Source organism: Sturnira hondurensis, unplaced genomic scaffold (assembly GCF_014824575.4).
Source record: "Sturnira hondurensis isolate 20B ecotype Veracruz unplaced genomic scaffold, ASM1482457v3 Scaffold0023495, whole genome shotgun sequence".
NCBI lineage: Eukaryota > Metazoa > Chordata > Mammalia > Chiroptera > Phyllostomidae > Sturnira > Sturnira hondurensis.
In genome coordinates this window covers 122,904-146,412 of record NW_028096126.1, presented here as the reverse complement: position 1 = coordinate 146,412, position 23,509 = coordinate 122,904, and the positions used below count along the sequence as shown (strand labels likewise).

Sequence of the window (23,509 nt, the reverse complement as noted above, 5' to 3'; positions counted from 1 at the left end):
GTTTTTTACTATTCAGTTGTTATCTTTATTATTCTGACACAGACTAAAGCAAAAATTACCCATTTTTCATATTGTTTTTTGTATTGTCTATTTGGTTCATGTTGCTGGAAGCACTTTCCTCAGTAGCCTACAACATGGTAACTCCCAAAATTAATCTCATTACCTTAAAAGATGTTTTTGTGTGGGTCAGCCACTTACATTGTATGATCTCTAAATCAGACCAAATTCTTCTAAGGAATATAGTGAAATTATTGAATTTTTAAAATTTTATTCTCTTTGAAATTTAAAGTTTTTCTGTTAGTTTTTTTGTCTAGATGTTATACTGTCATTTACTTCAATTCTGGGCCTAAAGGATATAGGCATGTTTTAATACCCAGATCAAATGATATAACAGAGAAATCCTTAGACACAGGGTCTTGGCTTGCTGCCAGCTTGTACTACCTTCTACCTGCTCCCCACTTGGCTGCTAGGGTCTCTGCTGTTACCACTATACTGGAGCTGGGTTTTCCCTCCTACACGCTGTAGGATCGGCAGTTGCTAGAAAATAGGGGAAAATTAGAAGTTCAAAACCAGCATCATAGACTGTATGGTGTACCTAAGGGTATTCTGGAGGAATACTGTCAGAAAGAGTTCCATGGAGGTGCAAGTTATAAAGAGACAACGGTAACAGTTACCCTGAGTTTTCATTAATAAAGTCTTATGCTCTAGTACTTAGGTGTGATTGTGTTCTTTAATACGTTAAAGATAACCTTCCATCTCAGTTTTGAAGTGTATATAAACATTCACTTCAGAAGTTTTAAGTACATTCTAACAGTTTTATATTCCGCTCTTAACTCTTAAAGACAATTTTACTTTATTACACAGACTTGGTTATATATACAGGGCTGGGCAAAAATAGGTTTACAGTTCATATGGAAAAAGATGTGCAGGTTATGATTATTACAATAGCTTTATTAACTCAAAAAGAATATTAGTTACAACTGTAACCCTATTTTTGCCCATCTCTGTGTATAATAAGTAGCTAGATACATCAGTCAACACACTATAGGCCCCTGGTGTTGCTTGGATTATTTCAGTAAATCTAGGTCTCATTAATGAAGAGACCAAAAATGCTCTGATAAATTGGGAATAAAAGTCTTCTGAGGCTTAGAGAAAAAGTCAAGACTGCAAGTGGTAGGTGTCATATTGCTTGCCATTTTTGTTCTATTGATGGTGTCCTGCACCGGGCAGGAGCCCTGAACTCAGAAGGTGAAAGTGACATAGGTACAGGATACTCAGATGTCTCTGGTCTAGGAGCTTCATAACCAAAGATAATTAGAAGATTGGCTTAGTACTTTTTCATTTTTCTACCAGGTGATGTGTATAAGTTTGAAAGTTGTAAGTTTAAGTCAATATTTTAAATAATTGGTCTGTAATTTCCTCCTACTCTGCTTTGCTCATGGAGAGTTTCAGAATGGTAAAAGGCGAAAGATTTATGCGATCTGAAGAGAAACCAGAGTATCAGAATTGGAGAAAAGGATTTAAAATGGGATAATAAACTTCAACGCCTTTTTCCACTTTGGATTATTATAGTAGAGTTTCATTATTTGACTTGAAGTATTATAAATAGTGTTGGACACTTATATGTTCAGAAGATAAAATCTATTCATTATCCATAGCTGTCCTTTACATTAAGGTTAATAAGTGTATTTTAAGTAGAAAAATATTATAATAAATATATAGTCAGCTACACCAGTTTCTTCAGGGAAATTCCTATTTGTTTCAGACTTCAATAGTCAGGGAGTCAATGTTTGGAGTACAGTAAGAAACTGCTAGCTATAATTTGATTGCGCTGTTTACTTTGACTACCCTCTTATTTTTCACATACATAGTTTTTAAAGCATTGGTTATTTTAAATCTGGCTCTTGTTTGGTGATACATCAAAAGGCAGTTACAATACCTTTTCCCACATTTATGGTTTAAAAATGTTATTGTGACATTCAGTTTTTGAATCATGCCAGCTTCCTCAGTCTTGCCTCCTCACCTTTTTTCTATTTTAAAATAAAGGCATCTGTACTTTTCATTGTTTTACTTTCTCATTTACCTTTTTTCTTTTAATTGTTACGGAACTGTGGAAATGATGGAGGCAGAATTCTAATGTAGCACACCCTGTTTTCTAGTCTCATCTGCCAACATACAGAATGTTGTATTAGAAGCTTAAGTTTTGATGCCATATTTAATTAGTATGAGATGTTCTTTTATGGTACAGTTTTAATACTTGGCTAACATCTTTCAGTTCCTTAAAATGTTAATTATTTACTAGACAGTACATCCATCTCTTGCTCTGTAAAACAAATTTTAGGTATTTGGGGTCACGTTTTGTTTAAACTCCAAAGTTAAATAGTGGCAGATGGACAATTCAGCATGAAAAGTAATGATTTATGTAGATACTATGACTTTTATTTTGTGTTGGTCTGATAATGATACTTAAATTGTTGGAGTTTTTCTTTTTTTTTTTTTTACTAGTTTTAGCCAATTTTCTACTTTTATGGAGTTTATAAGTTAGTACCAATTTTATACCTAGATTTAAAAGCTTGTATGTATCATGACTTTTTAAATGTACAGGACATTCATACCTTGTGGGAAACTGGTTTTCAGTAGCAGATTCATTTATTTAACTTCGGACCTTAATTATTACTTGATCTGAAACTTTTACTTTAATAACTAATTCATATACTTTTCTAAATATTCAGTCATTTTAAACTTAGTTCATTTCTTTGATACCTGTCATGAACTCTTTTGTTTTTACTTGGACTTGTATTTGAGAAAATTAAGAAAGTGACACCTGTGATGCTGTTTAATGTGACATTTTAAAAGGTTATAGCAGTGGGATTTCAAACCTTAGTTTTCTTTAGCACTAACCAGAGCAGCCTGATTTTTTAGGTTTTTTTTTCCAGTTTGGCAAAATGAGCAAAATTAATTTTGTGTTAACCTGTATTATTCTATAATTTAGGATGAAAAATAGCCAGTTTTCTCTTCAGTAAGTAAAATTGCTAAGATTTTCACTTCCTGCCATAAATGCAATGTTCAAATCCTTATCTGAAACTTGAATATGTTTGTTAATTTAAGAGTACTTGGTAGTTTAACACAATTGGTTATGGTTGCAATTAACAGTTGGGTGAGGTAGATTAGTTAACCTGAAATGATTAGAAAGCTTAAGACTATGTCTTGCTGATTTTTCTGAGTTGAGTATATATTTTTAAGAAATTGGAAATAATCATTTTTTTCTCACGCTAAATATTTACAGTTTGGTGTAACGTAGCAAACATTCATTAAAGGAAAATAAACCCCAAATACTGTGATAATTATAGAGTATCAGAGAACAGATAGCAACTATGCACCTTATTTTAAAAATTGTTACCACTTGCTGTAAAATTTGGTAGATTAGAGTCTTGCTAAATTTTATTAGTAAGCAGTCACACAGAAAATTCTTCCCAGATTTGAGAAAAGAAAGGAATATTAGTAAGCAGTCACACAGAAAATTCTTCCCAGATTTGAGAAAAGAAAGGAAAAGCCCTTTTGGGGTTTCAAAATTGTCTCTAAGATATCCTAGTTATAGTTGCTGATTTGATAAGAGAGACATAGCCTGTTTTTACTATTATCTAGACTTTTTTGATCAAGTTACTGTTTTAATGTTTAATGTTTGATGGTGGAAGATGGTGGAAGATGGTGGAGAGAAAATTGGGAGTTTGTGTTCTTCAGATGTAAAAATAAATCGGAAAATTACCGGCAAAATAAGGAATGTCATCAATAATTGATGGGTTGTGATAACTTCTCTATTACTTTTCTTAAGTGGAAGATATAGGAATCAAGCTAAGTATTTGCTGAAATTAAAAATTGTTCTGAGTCTTTTGCAGATAGATCCAAATCTCATGGATTTGTGCAACTGCCCTGTAATTTAATTAGGCTTTAATTCAGGATTTTAATTTTGTTTCCTAAATAAACGTACAGCTGATTTTTTTCTCACTTCTTCTTTTTTTTTTAAGGAATCTAGGTAAAAATGGCTTATCTAACAGTAGCATTTTATTGGATAAATGTCCGCCTCCAAGACCACCATCTTCACCATACCCTCCCTTGCCAAAGGACAAGTTGAATCCACCTACACCTAGTATTTATGTGAGTCTGAATTGACTGGGTAGAAATAAATCAAATTAGTGTGTGTATCTGCCTGTTTTTCATAAGATCTTGCTTTAAATCAATGTGATGCCCTTTAGGAAACATTAAAATTATTGGTAGCAGCTTGAAATGGGGGGAGGGGATAAAGATGACTTCAAAAAGATTTTGTAATAGCATTTAAAACATGCCTTCTCAGCTATCAATTGTGATTACATTAAAGTAGTGAGAAATACTTTGTACCGCCCCTAATTTTGAGCAGTATTAGGCAAAATCTACCTAAAAGTATAACCTTTTTTTTGAATAAGCTGAGTTTGAAATGTGCATTGTACTAGTTGTATGGACCTGAACATTCATTCTGTTTTATGCATCTACTAAAAAAAACCCACCAAGATATTGTTTACCTTCAAAGAGAATATTTTAAAACATAAAATGTCATAATATATAATTTAAAAGCTGAATAGAGTATTTAAAACTAGATATTAGTTTTACTTTATGGACGGTTAGACATCTGATACAGGATTTAAGAGTTCAATCAAAGAAACTCTTTTTTTTTTAATGTTTCTCCTAAATAGGCCCTCCTACCCCATTTCCTTCCATCTTCCCACGTTCACTCCAAATGAAAAAATCTTGAGCTATAAAGTTTGTTTTTAGAGATTCAGTTCTGTTTTCACCTTCTAGAGGCCAAATGCTGTATTAATCCTTCCTCCAGCCAGTGTTTATGGATTCTTTAGTATGTAAGGGAAGCACTGGGATAGAACTCTAACACAACTTTTAAACTAGGTCTGGGGGGCGGGAGGTAGGGTAATATAAAATTAAAATTTATCCTTTATGGCTCTTCAGCCTAGTTTCATTTTGGTAAAATATTGTTTTAATTTTTTTTGTGGTTAAAAAAATGTTTTCATAAAACCATCTTTATCATTCATTAAATGTAAAGTTTAGTAGTTTAAGTATATTCTTAATGTTGCAAAACAACTCTCCATATCTTTTTCATCTTGCAGATCTAGAATTCTATACCTATTAAAAAATAATTCCCTTTTCCACAGTCTCCCCATTCACTAGCAATAACAACTACTTTCTTTTATTATGAATTTGACTACTTTAGCTACCTCATTTAAGTGAAATTATATACACAATTGTTGTTGTGTGTGTGGCTTGCTTATTTTCATTTAACATAGTGTTCTCAAGTTTCATTCATGTTGCAGCATATAAGATTTTCTTCCTTCTTAAGGTTAAGTAATATAATATTTAAAACAATCTGATTTTAGAGTTTAAATTTTATTTCTCCCACATATTTCTATTCAAGATATAATGGACAAGAGAGATGTATGTAGCTATGTCTAATTATAGTCAGGATAAAAAGATATAGTAGTAAAATACTATAGAATGTAAAATACAAATAGTGACACATGGGATGCATTATGAAATCGCAGTAAATAACAGATATGTATTTGGCATAATATTTAAAGGTCTGTTTTCTAGAGCTCTAACTGTATGTTTTAATTTTACAGTTGGAAAACAAACGTGATGCTTTCTTTCCTCCGTTACATCAATTTTGTACAAATCCAAACAACCCTGTTACAGTAATACGTGGCCTTGCTGGAGCTCTTAAGTTGGGTAAGCTTTAATAAGAAAAAGGAAAACATACATGTATATTTTCTTTGCTACCTATTGACTTTTGAAGCACAGGCAGAAACTTAGATTTCTATTTATTTTTTCTTTTTTTCCACATTTTTATTTTAATATTTTCCTGGCCGTGAGAGAGAGTGTGTGTGTCAGTATATTATTTCTTGAAACAATGTGAAGTTACGATGATAATACTGGCTACTGGAAATTTTATGGGTGGTTTTTTAATTTAGCTTTCATTTTGGTCAAATTACATAGTTGTAATTTACGTTGACTAATGAAATAAATTTTTTTTTATTTAGGTAGAATTCAATGCTACTAATAAATACTATTGCCTCTTATGTGGTTCCTGGCACCTGTAGAAATTAAATAAATAAGTGAAACTTTAGTACCTGCCCCTTGATTCTGCTTCCTCTGTTGGTCTCATGATGAATAGTTCCTGGGTTTCCGTATATGGTTGTGGAAACCTGGCTGGAAGCTATGGGTGTGCAGAAGCTCCAGTTGACTGAATTGGAGATCTTAATGGAACACCATAAAACATTTTCTTTTTTTCTCCTTTAAATAAAGCACTTTTAAAATTTTATTTCAAATATAATTTTTATTTATTTAACTGCCTTTATTTATTTATGAAGACCTAGGACTTTTCTCTACCAAAACTTTGGTGGAAGCGAACAATGAACATATGGTGGAAGTGAGGACACAGTTGTTGCAGCCAGCAGATGAAAACTGGGATCCCACTGGAACAAAGAAAATCTGGCATTGTGAAAGTAATCGATCTCATACTACAATTGCTAAATATGCACAGTACCAGGCCTCCTCCTTCCAGGAATCATTGAGAGTAAGTAATTACTTCCCGAAGAGTATTTTATTTTGGAGCTATTTTTCATTTTATATTTTAATTTGAAGGAGTATGTGACTCTTATAAACATTTCATTATTTTATAGTTATATAAAATATAAGTGCTATGCAATTTGCTCTTAGTGAAAGTCTAAGGCAACCTATAGGTTGATAAAGTAAATGTTACTACTATTTAGTGAGACATCTTCCTCAACCCTTGGATGTTCTTGTTTAGAGCAGGTTTACTTAATCCCGCCATTATTGACATTTTGGGTTAGATAATTCTTAGTTGTGGGATGTTGTCCCTTGTATTGTACAATGCTTAGTAGTATCCCTGGCCTCTCCCACTTAGATGCCCTTTACCTCCAACCCCAGCTCTGACAATCAAACATGTCACCAGACATCCTAAATATCCTATGGAAGGCAAAAATTGCCCCTAATTGAGAGCCACTGATATTAGAGGATTAACTAAGTCTCAAGTTTGATTTATTCTTGCACAGTTCCTAGTCTTGTGCCTTCTCATTTTTCTTATTTATCAAGTTAGTATCATCTGATAGCTCCTCCAGGACACATCAGTGTTGTTCTTACCAATCTCAGTCTGAAAGAGAAAACTGAGGGACAGGCGTAAATTATTTGAAAATATATGGAAAATTAAAGAATAGAACTTTGAAAAATAATCAGAGGATTATTGTTAAAAGACTCATAGGCCTTTCAGCAATGAAGCATTACTAAAATCCTGTAGAACTGTAATAACAGTTTGGTCAGCTTTCCCGTGTAGTGAATATAAAACACCTGCAAAATGAGTTTATTAAATGTATTGCTGAAATTGTCTATACTTACGCTACTGGTGAAATTTAATATGTGCCTGAAGTCTTTATTGTAATTCATTAGATTTGCTTATATTTGTTTAAAATTCTGCCCTGAGTTCATGTTTTCAATAAAGACAACACTTGGACCTGTAAACCATACACTTGTACTCCTTTCTCACTACCACTCCTTATATCCTATTGAGAAATTTGTCTAATAAAAACTGTCCTGTAACTTTCAGGAGTTGCAGTAAATGCATTATCCATATAAATCACCGTAGTTCAAACTTTCAAGATACTTCAACTATGTGATAGTATTATGGTCAGAATAGAGTAGATAGTAATGGCAGGATTCAGATATCATCAAAGGAAAATTTGATCAAAGAGTTGAAAAGCAAAGATAATAGGAGCAGAATGGACCCATAACCAAAGAAAGGATGTGTTTTTTTGTTGTTGTTGTTGGTTTGGTTTTTTTTTATGTGCTTTGGAGGCCTGAGCCATATTACATGTAAAAAATCTGACAAATGTTTAGAAACTGTACATACAAAGTGAGGGAGGCCGAAATGTCACTAAGTATTGCTAAGTTAAAAATCATAGGACATTGTTAAGGTAAAACTATATCTGTGACACAAACCTTGTAAATAATAGTAATTTTGCACTGAAAAGCACCTATATTTATCCTGTACTTACTATCATTCATGCATAATTCATTGTGGAAAAAAGATATAGCCCAGGAAGACCACTTTACATTTGTCCAGAATGTGAAGAATTGAGAACTTCTTACCTTCCACCCTTGAACATACGAGATCTGTCCAGAAAAAGTCCAGCCTTGTTAATGTGATGAGAACAGCCTGCATGACATTGATGTAACCTGGCAACCAAAGAGAGAGTGGACTGGAATGCTCATGCTTGAACAATGACAGCTTCACTGTACTAGTCAGTGAGGATGGTAGACTCTAGCGTGATCATGTGCACTGTGTGGCTGTCGCATTCAAAATGGCCGAACGTGTAAAGTAACAAATCTGTGTCAAATTTTGCAAGAAGCTTGAACATTCCTCCACAGAAACTATTCAGATGACTCGGGATTTTTGGGGCAGTGCAATGAGTGCAGTGCAAATAAAAGTGTTGCACAAGTGCTTAAAAAATGGTCAGGAATCTGTTGAAAATGATCCATATTCTGGAAGGCCTGCAGCAAGCAGAACACCTGAGAATGTTGAACATGTATGGGCTGCAATCAACAAAGATCGGCGACTGACGGTGCGAGAACTAAAAGTTGATCTGGGAGTTCCAAAAGCTACTGTGTCTAAGATTTTGATGCTGGATCGTGGTGTGACAAAATGTATTCCACGGCTTCTGCCACCAGAGCAGAAGGAACATCATGCTGCAGTTACTAATGATGCTGGGAGAACTATGTGAGGTCCCAAGGTGCCTACTTTGAAAGGGACTGAGGTGTCATTGCCCTGTGTACCTTGTTTCTTGTATCTTCTTCAATAAATGTCTCTTTTTCATAGGCCATGGCTGGATACTTTCTGGACAGACCTTGTATATAGCTGATACACATGCATACATGTGCCTCCGCTAGTTTAGAAATTTTATAATCAAGATTGCTACCTCTTAGGCCTCTTAACTTTCCCTAAATTTTCTCTCCTTGAAAAATGGAGCAGAAATGAGGATCTATAGTTTGTTCCTCTTATAGAAAAATGTTAATAAAGAAGAACTCTCAGGATAACATTATGGCTGATGGAAGGAGGTTGAATACTGTTGATTTCTTGGTTTTTATGTAATGTGGTCTCCGAGGAAATTTTTATGTGGAAAAGGCACACTGAAACTTAGTTTCAAAGCATAGATAATACCATCAATCTAGACGTGGATTTTTCTCTTGTACATATGATGGGAACGCTAGCTGCTTATATAGAATACTAAACTGGAATGCTTTTTTGCTTAATCTATAGGAAGAAAATGAGAAAAGAAGTCACCATAAAGAACACTCAGATAGTGAATCTACATCTTCAGATAAGTAAGTTATTTTAATTGTCCACTTAGTATTTCTGTATAAATTGCATGTTTTTAATATTGTCTTTCTTTTTTAAGTTCTGGGAGGAGGAGGAAAGGACCTTTTAAAACCATAAAGTTTGGGACCAACATTGACCTATCTGATGACAAAAAGTGAGTCTTTGTAGTTATCTGTGAACTGATGTAAAGAGAGATTGTTTGCAAGATCGAGAACTGTACAATTTCCTTTTCTCCCCCACTCCTTGTCACTTTTCTTAGTTGATATATAAATTTTAGCTAAATTATTTTTGCTAGGTTTTGTAATTGAAGTATTTTCTTGAACTGAAACCCTTGTCACCATGACCCTGAGTATATGCTAATTATACAATCATAACATTATATTTTATGATTAATATAATTTTATAAAATAGAATTATACAGCAATCATAAAAATTTAAAGTCAGTTTTTTCTTGTTTAATAATTTTTATGCTTTTTATTAGGTTTTCTGTGGGAAAGTTTAAAGATTTGAGCATTTCGGTGTTTCCTATGTGAAAGTAAAATATTTATACATTCAGTATTTTTCTGATTGGAACACAAGGTTTTTTAAGAAATGGTTAACTTCTGCGGATATTTGTAGCACAGTGTCTCTCTTAATCTGTTATTTTGTTGCAGGTGGAAATTGCAGCTACACGAGCTGACTAAACTTCCTGCTTTCGTGCGTGTTGTATCAGCAGGAAATCTTCTAAGCCACGTTGGTCATACCATACTGGGCATGAACACAGTTCAACTATACATGAAAGTTCCAGGAAGCAGGACACTGGGTAACTTTAATTAACTAATATAACTCCTATAATTGAAAAACAGAATCAAGACACGAAATACATAAGGGAGAATCACATTTTTTTTCCATTTTATTTCCTTTTAAAAAAAGAAAGTGTGGATTACTGTTGCCTAACTTTGACTCAGTGCACAGTTTATAAAGTACATGATTATGTGGAGACATTACTGGACTCATCCTGGTATCTAATCTGGACTTTACCACTAACTAACCTTGTCACTTGTGGCAAGTCACATTCCTTCTCTGGGTCTTTTTCCATTTGTACATTGGTTTTAGACTTGAAATTTTGTCCAACACTACTGTGCCATTTTCTCCATGCTGCCTTACATTGGCATGAAATTTCATAGAGTAATGTTCAAAATATTTAATATTTAACAGTTCAGAAAAGTGCTAGTAGTAACGAGTTCAGCTTTGCCAGTGCCTGTGAGTTGCATATTACCCTCAGGTATTTCTGTTTGCTACTTAAAGCAGCCATAATTTGAAAGCCAGACTTTTTCCTTTGTTGTCTGGTTATTGAATAGTAGCTTAAGAATTGTTTTATAATAGGCCTATGTTTGCTTCTGGATAACATAGGTCAGTGGTTCCCAGTCCTGGCTGCTCATTAGAATCTCCTGGTAAGCTTTTTAAAAAGATATAGTTGATTAATCTCTGGAGACTGTGATCTAGTCATCAGTATTTTTTTTTAAGCTCTCCAGAAGAGTCTCATGTACAAACTTAGGTTTGTAGTCGTTTTTACCCTTGGGCCATTTTGAAGCCTGGTTCTGTGATGTTTTATCCATAGTTGGGTAAAGTAGAAACAGTTTTAGAATAAATGGCAGAAGACCTGTCCACTCCCCACTCTGTTGTCACTTTAGACACCAGTGTAAATACTGAGGAAGTTATTTGAACTCTCTGAAGTTCTTTTTTCCTGTATATGTAGTATTGGATTATTTCTATTAACATGCACTTAAACTGAAAATGTCTCTCATCCAATTTGAATTATTTTATATAAATAATATCCTCAAATAAAAAAGAACACAGTTTTTCATTATAAATCAAGGGGAAAAGTAAACTTGATAGATTACTTCTTTGTCACTGTGTGCCTAGATTGTTTTAGTTTTTTGTTGGTTTGTACACAAGGCATTATTTTTCAGAAATGTCCCGTGGAACATTAAAGAAATCTCTAAAGAATTGCCTTAGGAAGTAGCAGTGTCCAATAGAAATATAACGCAAGTCACAGACATGATTTAAAATTTTATAGTAGTCATATTTATTTAAAATGAAATAGGTGAAATTAATTTTAATCCAGTGTTGACAACTATTATTTCAACATGTAATCAGTATAAACAGTATTGGGGTATTTTTGGCATTTTTTAATGTTTAGTCTTCAAAATTAGGGACATTATAGTTTACCACACATCTTAGTTTATATTAACCACATTTCAAGTAGTTATTGTATTGGATGACTCAGTCTTAGAAGAAATGTTGAGTTGACCCTTAAAGTGTTAATTCAGTTCAAATTTTTTTAAAGATTTTATTTATTTATTTTTAGAGAGAGGGGAAGGGAACAATAAAGAGAGGGAGAGAAACGTGAGTGTGTGGTTGCTTCTTGCACACCACCCCCTACTGGGGACCTGACCCTCAACCCAGGCATGTGCCCTGACTGGAAATCGAACCAGCAACCCCTTTGGTTTGGAGGCCAGCACTCAATCCACTGAGCCACACCAGCCAGGGCTAATTCAGTTCCAATTTTAAAAAAATTATTTTGAATACTTTTTTAATGAGGCAGACACTTGGTCCCTAGAGTTACATAGATAAATAAATGTTACCTGCTTTAATGGACTTTATAATAAGTCATGTATGTTCCAAACTATAGAGATGCCCCCAGGCTCTACCCTAAAATAGTTTTAGTTAGACAGTGAGGTCCCAGTGTTCTAATTTTAATTAGAGCTAAATTTTATTTGGAGTCTATGCCATGAACAATTCCAACCACTTACGTGTGGTTAGAGATATTTGTAAGTATTAAGAGTACCATCTTCACATTGTACTATAATACGTAAAAAAAATTTTAAAAAGACTCAGGGTATGGTGTGCACAGGGTGTGATGAGAACACAGCTACATTTTTTTGTTGTTGAGGTAAAATCACATAAAATTAACCATTTTAAAGTGTGCAATTCATTTTTATTTAGTTATTCATTGTGCTATGTAGCCATCACCTCTATGTAGTTCTAAGACATTTTCAACAGCTTAAAAGGAAATCCCGTACCCATTAACAAGTCAGTCTGCACTGCCCACTTCCATCAGCCCCTGGCTACCGCTATAGCAGGTCCTCAGTCCTTTTACTCAGTGTCATTTTGTTATAATTCTTGTTTATATTAGCCTGTGGTAAAATTGGTTTCATTATACATTTTGCCACGTTCTGAATCTATCAGTAATGGTGAGGACTTACTTTAGTCTGCTTTCTGGCTCTATAGATTTACCTGTTCTGGATGTTTCATATAAATGGAATTGTACAATATGTTGCCTTTTGTGTTTGCTTCTTTCATTTAGCATGTTTTTGAGATTCATCTACATTGTTATCAGTGTTTCATTTTTTATAGCCAAATTCTATTCCATTGTAGGGATGTAGAACATTTTGTGTATCCATTCATTAGTTGATAGACATTTGGGTTGTTTCACATTTTGGTGTTATGAATAGTGTTTCCATGAACATTCATACACAAATATTTCTTTGAATACCTATTTCTAGTTCTTTTGACTATATGTATACCAAGCATTGGAATTGTTGGGTCACGTGGCATTTGTACATTGAACTTTTTAACTGCTGAACTGCTTTTCACAGCAGCTACACCATTTGACTTTCTTGCCAGCAGTTTACTAAGGCTCCAGTTTTCCCACATTCTTACCAGCCAACACTGATGATTTTTAGTTTTTTTATCTTCTTATGGCCAACCCAACACATCTAAAGTGGTGTTTCAGTTGTGGTTTTAATTTTCATGTACTTGTTGGCCATTTGCATATCTACTTTATAAAAATATCTATTCAAGTTCTCAGTTCATTTTTAATTGAGTAGTTTGTCCTTTATGTTATTAAATAATAGGAGTTTTTTTATACATTCTGGATATTTCCTTATCAGGAAATGATTTGCAGATATTTCTCTTATATAGTTTGTTGTTTCACTCTCTTCATGGTGTCCTTCGATGTACAAAGTTTTTAATTTTGATGAAACTTGTCTTATCCATTTTTCCCTTGGTTGTTGGTGCTTTTGGTGTCATGCAAGAAGCCATGGGGTGGGGGGAGCAGTGGTGGTAAAATTGGGACAACTGTATTTGAATAACACATAGAAAGAGGAAAAATATTCCATGTGCATTGGTTAAAAAAAAAAAAAATTGTCAAATCCAGGGTTGTAAAGATTTACCTTGATGTTTTCTTCCTGGAATTATCATAGTTCTATCTCTTATAATTTGATCTTCGATCCATTTTAAGTTAATTTTTTGTATATGGTATCAGCTAACAGTCTAAAACTTCATTCTTTTATATATGGCTATCCAGTTGTCTCAGTACCATTGTCAGAAAGACTATAATCTTTTCTGTATTGAATAGTCTGGGCACCCTTGTTGAAAATTAATTAACCTTGGATAAATGGATGGTTGATTTGGGGAATCTTGATTCTGTTCCACTGGTTTACATCTGTATGTCAGTACCACCCTGGTTTGATTACTATAGCTTTTTGAGGTAAGTTTCAAAATTTGGGAGTGTGAATCTTACCACTTACGCAGTGACCTTTATTGTAGTTGTTTATATCTCACAGTGCTTTGGGTTACTGTAGTGTTGTTTCATTTCAGCCTAAAAAACTCCACAGCATTTCTTAAAAGGGTGTGTGTGTGTGTGTGTATATATATATATATTTTTTTTTTTTTTTTTTTTACTTATCTTTAGAAAGGAAGGGAAGGAGAGAAATATCAATGTATGGTTGCTTCTCATGCGACCCCTGCTGGGAACTGGCCCCTGCAGGGAACTGGCCTGCAACCCAGGCATGTGCCCTGACTGGGAATCGAACCGCGATTGTGTGGTTCACAGGCCTGTGCTCAATCCACTGAGCTACACCTGCCAGGGCTTAAAAGGGTATATTGACCAGTGACAAACTTCTTCATCTTTTGTTTATCTGGGAGTGGCTTAGTTTCTCCTTTTATTTTTGAAGAATAGTTTTGTCACATATAAAACTCTTGGATAATATATTTTTTTGTTATAGCAATTTAAATGTGTTATCCTATGTGCATTTCTGGACTCCATGGTATCGGATATGAAATCAGCTGTTAATTTCATTGATGATCCCTTGTATGCGACAGATCACTTTTCCTCCTTTCAAGATTCTCTTTGGTTTTCTGGTGTTGGTTATAATGTGTCTTGGTGTATGTCTGAGTTTTTCTTACTTGAAGTTCCTTGAGATTCTTGGATATGTAGATTCATGTATTTTGTCTAGTTGGAGGAGTTTTTAACCATCATTTCTTCAAATATTCTTACTGCCCTTTTCTTTTCCTTTAGGATTCCCACAATGCCTATGTTAGTATTTTGGATAGTACCCCACGGGTTTCTTAGGCTCTTCTAATTTTTCATTTTGTTTTCTTCTCAGAACAGATAGTTTCATTTGACCTACATATGTTTGCTGATGTTTTTTCTTTAGCCTGCTCAAGTCTGCTTTTGAAATCCACTAGTGAATATTTCAGTTATACTTTCACCTTCAAATTTTTATTTCTTACTATCATTTGTCTCTTTATTGATATTGTCTGTTGAGACATTGTTTCCTTTGGTTCTTGTCCATGGTTTCCTTTAGTTCTTTAAATATATTTAAGATAGTTGATTTAAAGTGTTTGTCTAACCCTGGCTAGGGTGGCTCAGTTGGTTGGAGCATCGTCCTGTGCCCCAAAAGGTTGTAGGTTTGAGCCCCTGTCAGGGCATATACCTAGGTTGCAGGTTCAATTCCTAGTCAGGGCATGTATGGCAAGCAACCAATTGCTGTTTCTTTCTCTCTCTCTCTCCCCCCTCCCCCTCCCTTCCTCTGTCTCTAAAATCAATAAACATATCTTTGGGTGAGGGGTTTTTTTTAAAAGTGTGTGTCTAGTAAGTACAATACCTGTACTTTTTCAGGAATAGTTCTTGTTAACTAACTTTATTAATTTCTTTCTCTCTTTTTGCTTGCTTTCTTGCTTTTTCTGACTGGGACATACTTGTTTGTTTCTTTGCATGCCTTATAACTTCTATGTTGAAAACTGTTTTGTTTACTTACTTATTTTTAATAGCTGTATTCTCTCTTGGATGTGGGCCCTGAAGTTTTGGTTCCTTCAGTGTAGTGCTCTGCTAGTGTTTTGACATTTTTAATATTATGAAGTAGCAGTTACAGAATTCAGATTCTCCTCCATCTCCAGGGTTTATTGTTGTTGCTTGTTGTGGGCTACAATTGTCTATTTGTTTAGTGACTTTTGTATACTATTTTTGCAAATAGTGTATTCCTTGTCATGTGTGGGCACTGAAGTCTTTTTTCTGTCATCTCAGCAGTTAGCTAGTAACGTGACAGAGGTTTCCTTAAATGCCTGATGCCTGAAAATAAGAAAGGAAGGAAAGTGGAAGAAAGAACAGAACGAAAAGGGGGGGAAAGAATTCTCTTTCAATTGCCTCCTTGAGGTAAAATCACATAAAATACTTAGCCACACTGCTTACAACTCTGCTTTAGTCTCCTTGCTTGTGCTAAGTTTAAAGATCAACAAGAGGTTAAAGTTTATTGTATTCTTAGGTTTTTGTTTTTTACCTTGTTTCCTGCTCTGGCACACCTGTGGCTTTCTAAATTCTCCAATATACATAGGAACTTTACAAAGAGTTTATTCCCCTCAAATCTCACTCCCCAGCTTTTCCTCTCAGGCCTTTGCATTTCTGCTGTTTATCCCAAAGAGGTATTTTGTTGTTGTTGTTGTTTGGGTTCGTCCCCCCCCCCCCCCCTTGCGCCACGGTAGTATCAGTTTGTGTATTTCTTGAGTATTGTGGTGAACCTTCTCCACTGAGACACTTGCTCTGATAGACTCCTGAGGTGCATGAAACAAAGAGAAGCCCTTTGTGTCAGTCTTTTGGGGAAACTCCAGTCAGGGCAAAACAGAAAGATATAATTCTTTGGGAACAAGATCCTCTCTGCTCCCTCCAGAACAAGGGACACTCACACTGTGAACACAGACTACTGTTTTTAAGTCCACTACCATACAATTGATGGGGATGGGTAATAAGGTGACTTAAAATGTTATGAAAAATGCCTAACATGTTTAAGTTACCTTTTTCTGGTCAAGAATTCTCTTGATTACTGTAAACTTTGACTGTCATTCAGAGTTCTGGTAAGTTTGCTTCTGACAGTTTTTACTACATTGTGTGTTTGTGTGTGTTTCTGTTTCTGGAGCATTCCCCCAGAGTTCCCCGCTTGACACCGCTCCTGCAGTACATTTTGAAAACCAAACTTCTAGTCTCTTTACTGATGTCCTAATACTACTTCTGAGAAATGGGGGTTAAGTCCACAAGAAAGAGGTGCTAATGTTATCAGTAATAGCTAATGTTTATTACTTACCATGTATTAGGCACTGTTTGAAACAGTCATTATTTCAGTGATTCCACAAAACAACATAGCAATTTATTGTAATCATTATTATGTAATCTTACATATAAGGAAACTGAATCATAATGAGTTAGCAACTTGCCCAGATTCACATAATGACTAAGCCAGGGAGCCTGGCTCAAGCTCCTAAGCTTTTAACCATGATTATAGACTGCCTTCCATAGAGGTTCTTTTTACTGTGTAAAGTTAGGAATTGATCAAACTCAGCTCTAAAACTAGACTTGACACACACAAAAATACTGTGATGATGACTGAATACCACTAGAGTTTCTCTGTTGAACATTTCTAAGGTTTTGTTTCTAAAGATACATTTTCTATAAAATATGATATGCTGATCATTTTTTTCTTTTTATATTTTAGGTCATCAAGAAAATAACAACTTCTGTTCAGTTAACATAAATATTGGTCCAGGTGACTGTGAATGGTTCGTTGTTCCTGAAGGTTACTGGGGTGTTCTGAATGATTTCTGTGAAAAGTAAGTTTCCAAACTAAATTTTCTTTAAACATAATTATTTAAAAACAGTACTGTAAAGGGCAACTTACTAAAGGTGGATGGGATGTCCTAATGCATGTAACCAGTTTTCACTTACCAGTCAGCAGAAAATCCATTTAAAATGTTTTGATTGCAAGCCTATCATTTTGTGTTATTGGGATTACTTTAAGATACCTTGAAGCCACTTCATGCAATTATAGTAGTCTTGAATTTAAAGGGTAGAAAAATGGGTGGTTTATTTAGGGCCATTGAACAGTTGATACATAAATACTGGTTCATGTGAAAGGTCTATATTCCAAGAAAAATTGTCTTTGCTATAAATACTTTTAGAAGTGGAAGAAATTCTGTAATTGAGCGCCCTCGTGGATTGTTAATAACTCAAACTTGAACATAGTACTCTTTGCTATATTATTATGATATAAATTCTTTTTAAAACTACCTAGTCTGGCAGCTTTTCCTATAAAGGAATATTACAAAATTTAATCAGCTGTTTCAGATTTTGTTTTCTATAATTGAAAGAAAGAACTCACCTGGTGTGAGTGTTACTTTCATAGAATCCTAGAAATAGCCTTCATTTATTTGTTTATCTTGTGTTAAAGGTTACCTTGGGATTGTTTTAATTTTAAAAAAATTTTTATGGATTGATTTTTTTGAGAGACAGAGATCGATTTATTTTTCCACTTATTTATGCATTCACTGGTTGATTCTTGTATGTGCCCGGACCAGGGATTGAACCCATAACCTTAGTGTATCGGTGGTGATGCTCTAACCAACTGAGCTGCCTTGACAGGGCATTTTCATTAGTTTAAATTGAAATGTTTATTTAAAAGGAAACTCATTCTCTCTTTCTTTTTTTAAAATACTCCATTGTGTAAGCATCTGGTATTTTCAGTTAGTAATAACATTAGAAAATTATTATGGGTAATATATTCAGTATTAATCCCCCATTCCAATTAAATAAAGGGAGAGGAACACCGAAAACATTTATGTGTGTGAGATTTTAAAAAGCAAGCCAGATATATACATATTCCACATACTTACGATTTTTTTAATTAGGAGTTAAAAAATCTTTCCTGTAAATATCTAAATTTAGTAAGAAGAGTAAGTACAGTTGCAAAACCATATTAATCTCAAATTTTCTTTATATAAGCAAAAAGTAATCACCTTTTATTGTCTTTGTCTTTAAACATGTAAGTTTCTCCTTCAGTGTAAGAAAGGCAAAGACATGGAATTTTAAGGTTTCACATACTTCGATGAAATAATCTACTTTAATTTGTATTTAATTTTATGGACCAGCAACCTGGTAGTAGCAGAGGAAGAACAGTGTAATGTAGGAAATCTCTGCTGTGCTACAGATAGATTTTTATTTCTTAAACTTTGAGATAGTAGTATATTGTTGCAGCTACAGTACAGCAATTCCTGTATTTTTGAGTAGGTATTGACTATTTTTAGGATTTCATTTTCTTTCCTATCTAAATGAAAAGGTAACCTGGGAACAAAGATAATTAGAATAGGCAAATAATGTCTAAAAATCTTGAACTTGGGGATGATAAAAATGTCAAGTTAGTATAAAGAGCTAGGTAAATTTAACTAAGTTGCAGAAATAGCACTCACTACCTTAGCGTTTCAGTATAATTTTGTTTGCCTAAGGATGGTTTTATACTGACCAGTATTGACCATGTCTGTAGTTTGTTTCATGACTTTAAATAATACCTATCTTGAAGTAACCAATCATTTTGAGTAAATGATAAAAAGGATATTTGCTGTTTTATAAGTTTGAGGTTGGTTTTTGTTTTTGCTGTCTTTTTTTTTAAATACTTACTTGATAATTTGGTAATCTTGCTTGTTTTGGGATAGAAAGTTTTCTCCAGTTATATGACAGCAACATAGGGTGACGTAGAGCTAGGATTTGTGTTTGTAGACATATTTTGCTTTATAGGCAAATTTTTCTGGACTGTATCTTCTTAGCTGTAACACAAACGGTAAGATAATCCTTATCCCCTTGCAATTAGGCTATTGTTGGCGGTCTGTTCTAGATTTTCAAGAGCAGCCTTGTTTTTGTTTCTGTTTTGTTTTGTTTTTAGGGAAAAAGTAAGACTAAGATTCCATCTAGATTACAGATTGGTAAGCTTTTCATAAAGGTCCAAATAATAAATATTTTAGGCTTTGCAGTTCGTATAGTCTCTGTCACAGTCATGTCATTGTAGTATGTAAACAGTCATATCATATGTAAATTAAGGGTCATGTCTATGTTTTAATAAAAATTTTCATTTGCAAAACTAGGCAGTGGGCTGGATTTGCTAACCCTGATATAAACAAAAAAAATGAAATTTAAACCAATGAAAATAATTTAAAGATACACTTTATCATATCCTTTAGCACAAGACACAAATAAAGTGAAGACTAGTTCTTCTTAGGTCTTAGGCAAAGGAGCTTTCCACTGTGGAAGTTTTTCATTCCCCAAAATGTAAAATCTAAAGTATAAAAAATTCTAAATTGAATTTTAAAAAACTCTTTGGTAGAAGTTGCTACATAGTTTAAAAATATTTCATATTATATCATGATGAAGTAGAATAACAAGAAACTAGACTTTAAAGTAAAAGCTTAATGATGTGATCTTTAGAATGTTTCCAAAGTATACTGGTCTTGGTGGCAGCAATATGGTTACTTATGCATGTGTGTGATTGTTCCTTTTTCATAGTCAGCCAGTCGTGAAAACTGTACAGAGACTGATATCCTGTCTCCCTTTTCTGCTTAAGATTCAGTAGAGACCTTTTTTGTTTTCTACTTTACCTCAGAAATAGGAGTTCCTAGTACTTAATATTGGCCATAGTATTTCTGTTTGTGAATTTAAATAACTTGATGTCTACTCCACCTTCCATTACCTTTTAGTAGTCAGTACTCCAGAGAGAAGGGTTTAGTTAAAATAGCCTTTAGTAAAGTGAAATGAAAAGTTAATGTATATAAGTGTTGCTTAAAAGTAGTTTTGGATGTCATTTGGATCTTTAAAAAATCATCTTAAGGTAGTAGTACTGATATTTGGTTAAGTCATCCAGAACTTGACTATAATTAATTTTACTCACTTTATATATGGCAGTTCTTACTATACAAGCAATTAAGTTTCGATGCAATGAGTGATCATATTTTTAAAACTTTTGACATTGTCTTCCAGTCTTGTAAGGAGCTCATTAAAATACTTGATCCATTTGCATTATTTTTTCTTATTTCAGAAATAATTTGAATTTCCTAATGGGTTCTTGGTGGCCCAACCTTGAAGATCTTTATGAAGCAAATGTTCCAGTGTATAGGTTTATTCAACGACCTGGAGATTTGGTCTGGATAAATGCAGGCACTGTTCATTGGGTTCAGGCTATTGGCTGGTGCAACAACATTGCTTGGAATGTTGGTCCACTTACAGGTATTTTAAAGAATATGCTAAAAAAAGTTTAATTTATAAGGGATCATAACTGATAGGTCTTTTTTTTTTCTTGGAATATACCTTACTAAAAATTGGAAGAAGAGTCTCCTTGAATAAAATTTTAATTTTGTAGTACAAGAAATTAAATTCAAGTTAAAAAGAAATTCAAGACTATAATTTTCAGCAGATAACAAATTTATGTCTTTATATACAAGGAAATATATATAACAATAGACATTTATTATTTCTCATACAATAGTCCAGAATGGGTATTTGTGGTCAGTGGGTGGCTCTCCTCCATGTGATGATTAGAGTGCTTTGTTTGTCTTATAAAAGAAACCCTTTACGGGAGAAAACAGAGTAGAATAGTTGCCCATTCTTTTTATCTGGCATCAAATGAATAGCCCTATAAAGTCAAATTCCATTTGGATAATGCCTGCTTTCAGGCAGTAGATAGTTGAGATTAAGAACATGGCCTTTGGAGCCAGAAAGCCCTGGATTAGGACCAGAACCTGGCTCTTGCAACTTGGGCAAGCTATGTAACCTCTCTGGGCCTCAGTTTTTTTATCTGTATAATGAGGATAATAAAATTAAAAAGGTGATGCTAAAGATTAAATGAAATAATGTATTAAAATAGCTCAGCAATGCCTGGCACATAGTTATAATAAGCACTCTTTACATGATCGCTGTTATTATTACTATAATTATCAGAAAAACCATAAATTTTTTTTTGTAATGTTTTGAGATTTTCAGAATTGGTGTTGATGGTATCACTCAAGAAGGTGATAATGGTTATCTTCATATATTTTGGTACTTTGGTGCTTTATAACTTTTTTTTTTTTCCTAGCCTGCCAGTATAAGTTGGCAGTGGAACGGTACGAATGGAACAAATTGCAAAGTGTGAAGTCAATAGTACCCATGGTTCATCTTTCCTGGAATATGGCACGAAATATCAAGGTCTCAGATCCAAAGCTTTTTGAAATGATTAAGTAAGTGCTTTCTAAAACTGCTATAGTCCCTCTCGTTTGGGGGAGTGTTAACTATTCAGTACTCTCCCCCTCACCCCAATAGAAAAATGTTGACATCAAATGGTCCAGAAGTCTAGAAATATGTAATACAAGAGTCCACATGTGAAAAGTATTTTTCCCTTCCCAATAGTCAGTACACTGTGGTGTAAAGAGGATCAAAGGCATTCAGATGACTTTCAAACCAGTAGATTCACAAACCTGTGCTTCCTCACTGCCTTCCGAACCACCTGATTCCTAGAAGAACTTTAGTTTTAATATTTAAAGATAGCTCTTTATATTGGGGTAGGAAATGACATCACAGAATACTTGCTGGTGCAGAGAAATTAGCATTTAATACAGGGATTTAATAAAATGTTAATTATTTTAATGTTTTAAATTAAATTATCTGCCTTATAATTGTCCCCCATTTTAGCTGCTTTAAACATGTTATACAAGTTACTTGAATACTTACATCTTAGTAAGCTTCTAAATTATTGTAAGTTTCTATCCTAGCTATTTTGTAAATCTAGGATAAATTGTAAATCTAAGATTTATCCTAAATCTTTTGCAAATGTTTACAAGTAGCATTTTCAAATATAGTGTATGTATGTATGTATATGTATATATATATATATATATATATATATATATATATATATACATATACATATATATATATATATAACAGTGTTTCCCTAAGTTGTGTTTTCTACCATTACTACCTGTGCCTCTAAAAGGTAGGGAATTCTGGTCAAAGAAATATGGGAAATGATGGATTAGGTGAAGTTCCATTCTTTTCTTTTTTTATGAAATGTTTTAAAGACTAAGTGTTGGTGTGTTTTGTGAATGGGGAGTAGGATTGTAATGTATTGTATTTCTCCAACCTATTTGTTGGACCATTATCTTTTGAAGACTTGATCTCCTCAGAAACTCATCTTGGAATACACTGCTTTATACTCACTGATAAAATAAATATATCTTTGTTAAAATAATACTTACATTAAGTATTTTTCCTGCAGCTATATTAATTTGGTCAGACTGTGTTGCTTTTAAAATACTGTCTTTTCAAAGTAATCATGACTTGTTAAAATGATTTCAAGCCTAAGTCTAAAATTTTATTCAAACAAAAATTGTGTGGCTAAGGTAATATGCCTATGGATTATCTTATCATATAGTCCTTTATCATTTGCACTGTTTTTTCTACTCCTGGGCAGAAGTGGTAGGAGGTGACAGAAAGTAACAAAAACTAAATCATAGCAAAGCCATGTACAAAGCCTTGAAAAAGTATAATGCTCTATGCATGTAATTGGTGGTGGAGTATTGGGGGGATAGACTGTTATATCTCAGAATAGTATGTGGTTATGAATAGTAAATTCAGGGTTTCTTACATGGAAAAAATTGTCTGAAGTCACTAAAGGTGTTTAGTTAAGTTGGAGATAGACATAAACTAGAGGTTAATTCAAATCACCTAAAGGTAAAGTGATGGTACGGTATAGAAACCATTTGTTCAACAACTATATACAATGAAAATAACTCATTACATTTCAGATAGATTAGGATTTTATAATTGTAAAGGATTTTAAAGGTCATTTGAAGGTTATTGAGGTCCTATTTAATGCAGTAATCCCTTCTATAGTGTTCATAACTTGTGGTCATCCAGCAACATCTTGAACCCTTTTATTACTTCACTGTAATTCTTGAAGATTC

At 33.7% G+C, this 23,509-nt stretch overlaps 1 protein-coding gene across 6 annotated transcripts in view; it reads left to right on the top strand.

The window, feature by feature from the left end:
* Positions 1 to 23,509, top strand: part of KDM6A (lysine demethylase 6A) — a 176,115-nt gene that overhangs the window by 136,807 nt on the left and 15,799 nt on the right. For 5 of the 6 annotated variants that reach the window (XM_037037817.1, XM_037037820.1, XM_037037818.1 and 2 more), the window contains 9 exons: positions 4,026 to 4,155; positions 5,664 to 5,769; positions 6,411 to 6,616; positions 9,374 to 9,438; positions 9,513 to 9,587; positions 10,087 to 10,235; positions 17,245 to 17,359; positions 20,608 to 20,795; positions 21,643 to 21,784. In XM_037037817.1, the coding sequence (XP_036893712.1) occupies positions 4,026 to 4,155; positions 5,664 to 5,769; positions 6,411 to 6,616; positions 9,374 to 9,438; positions 9,513 to 9,587; positions 10,087 to 10,235; positions 17,245 to 17,359; positions 20,608 to 20,795; positions 21,643 to 21,784 (1,176 nt within the window). Of the gene's footprint in view, positions 1 to 4,025; positions 4,156 to 5,663; positions 5,770 to 6,410; positions 6,617 to 9,373; positions 9,439 to 9,512; positions 9,588 to 10,086; positions 10,236 to 17,244; positions 17,364 to 20,607; positions 20,796 to 21,642; positions 21,785 to 23,509 lie in introns of those variants that run through there. The other variant, XM_037037821.1, reaches the window with a different exon arrangement.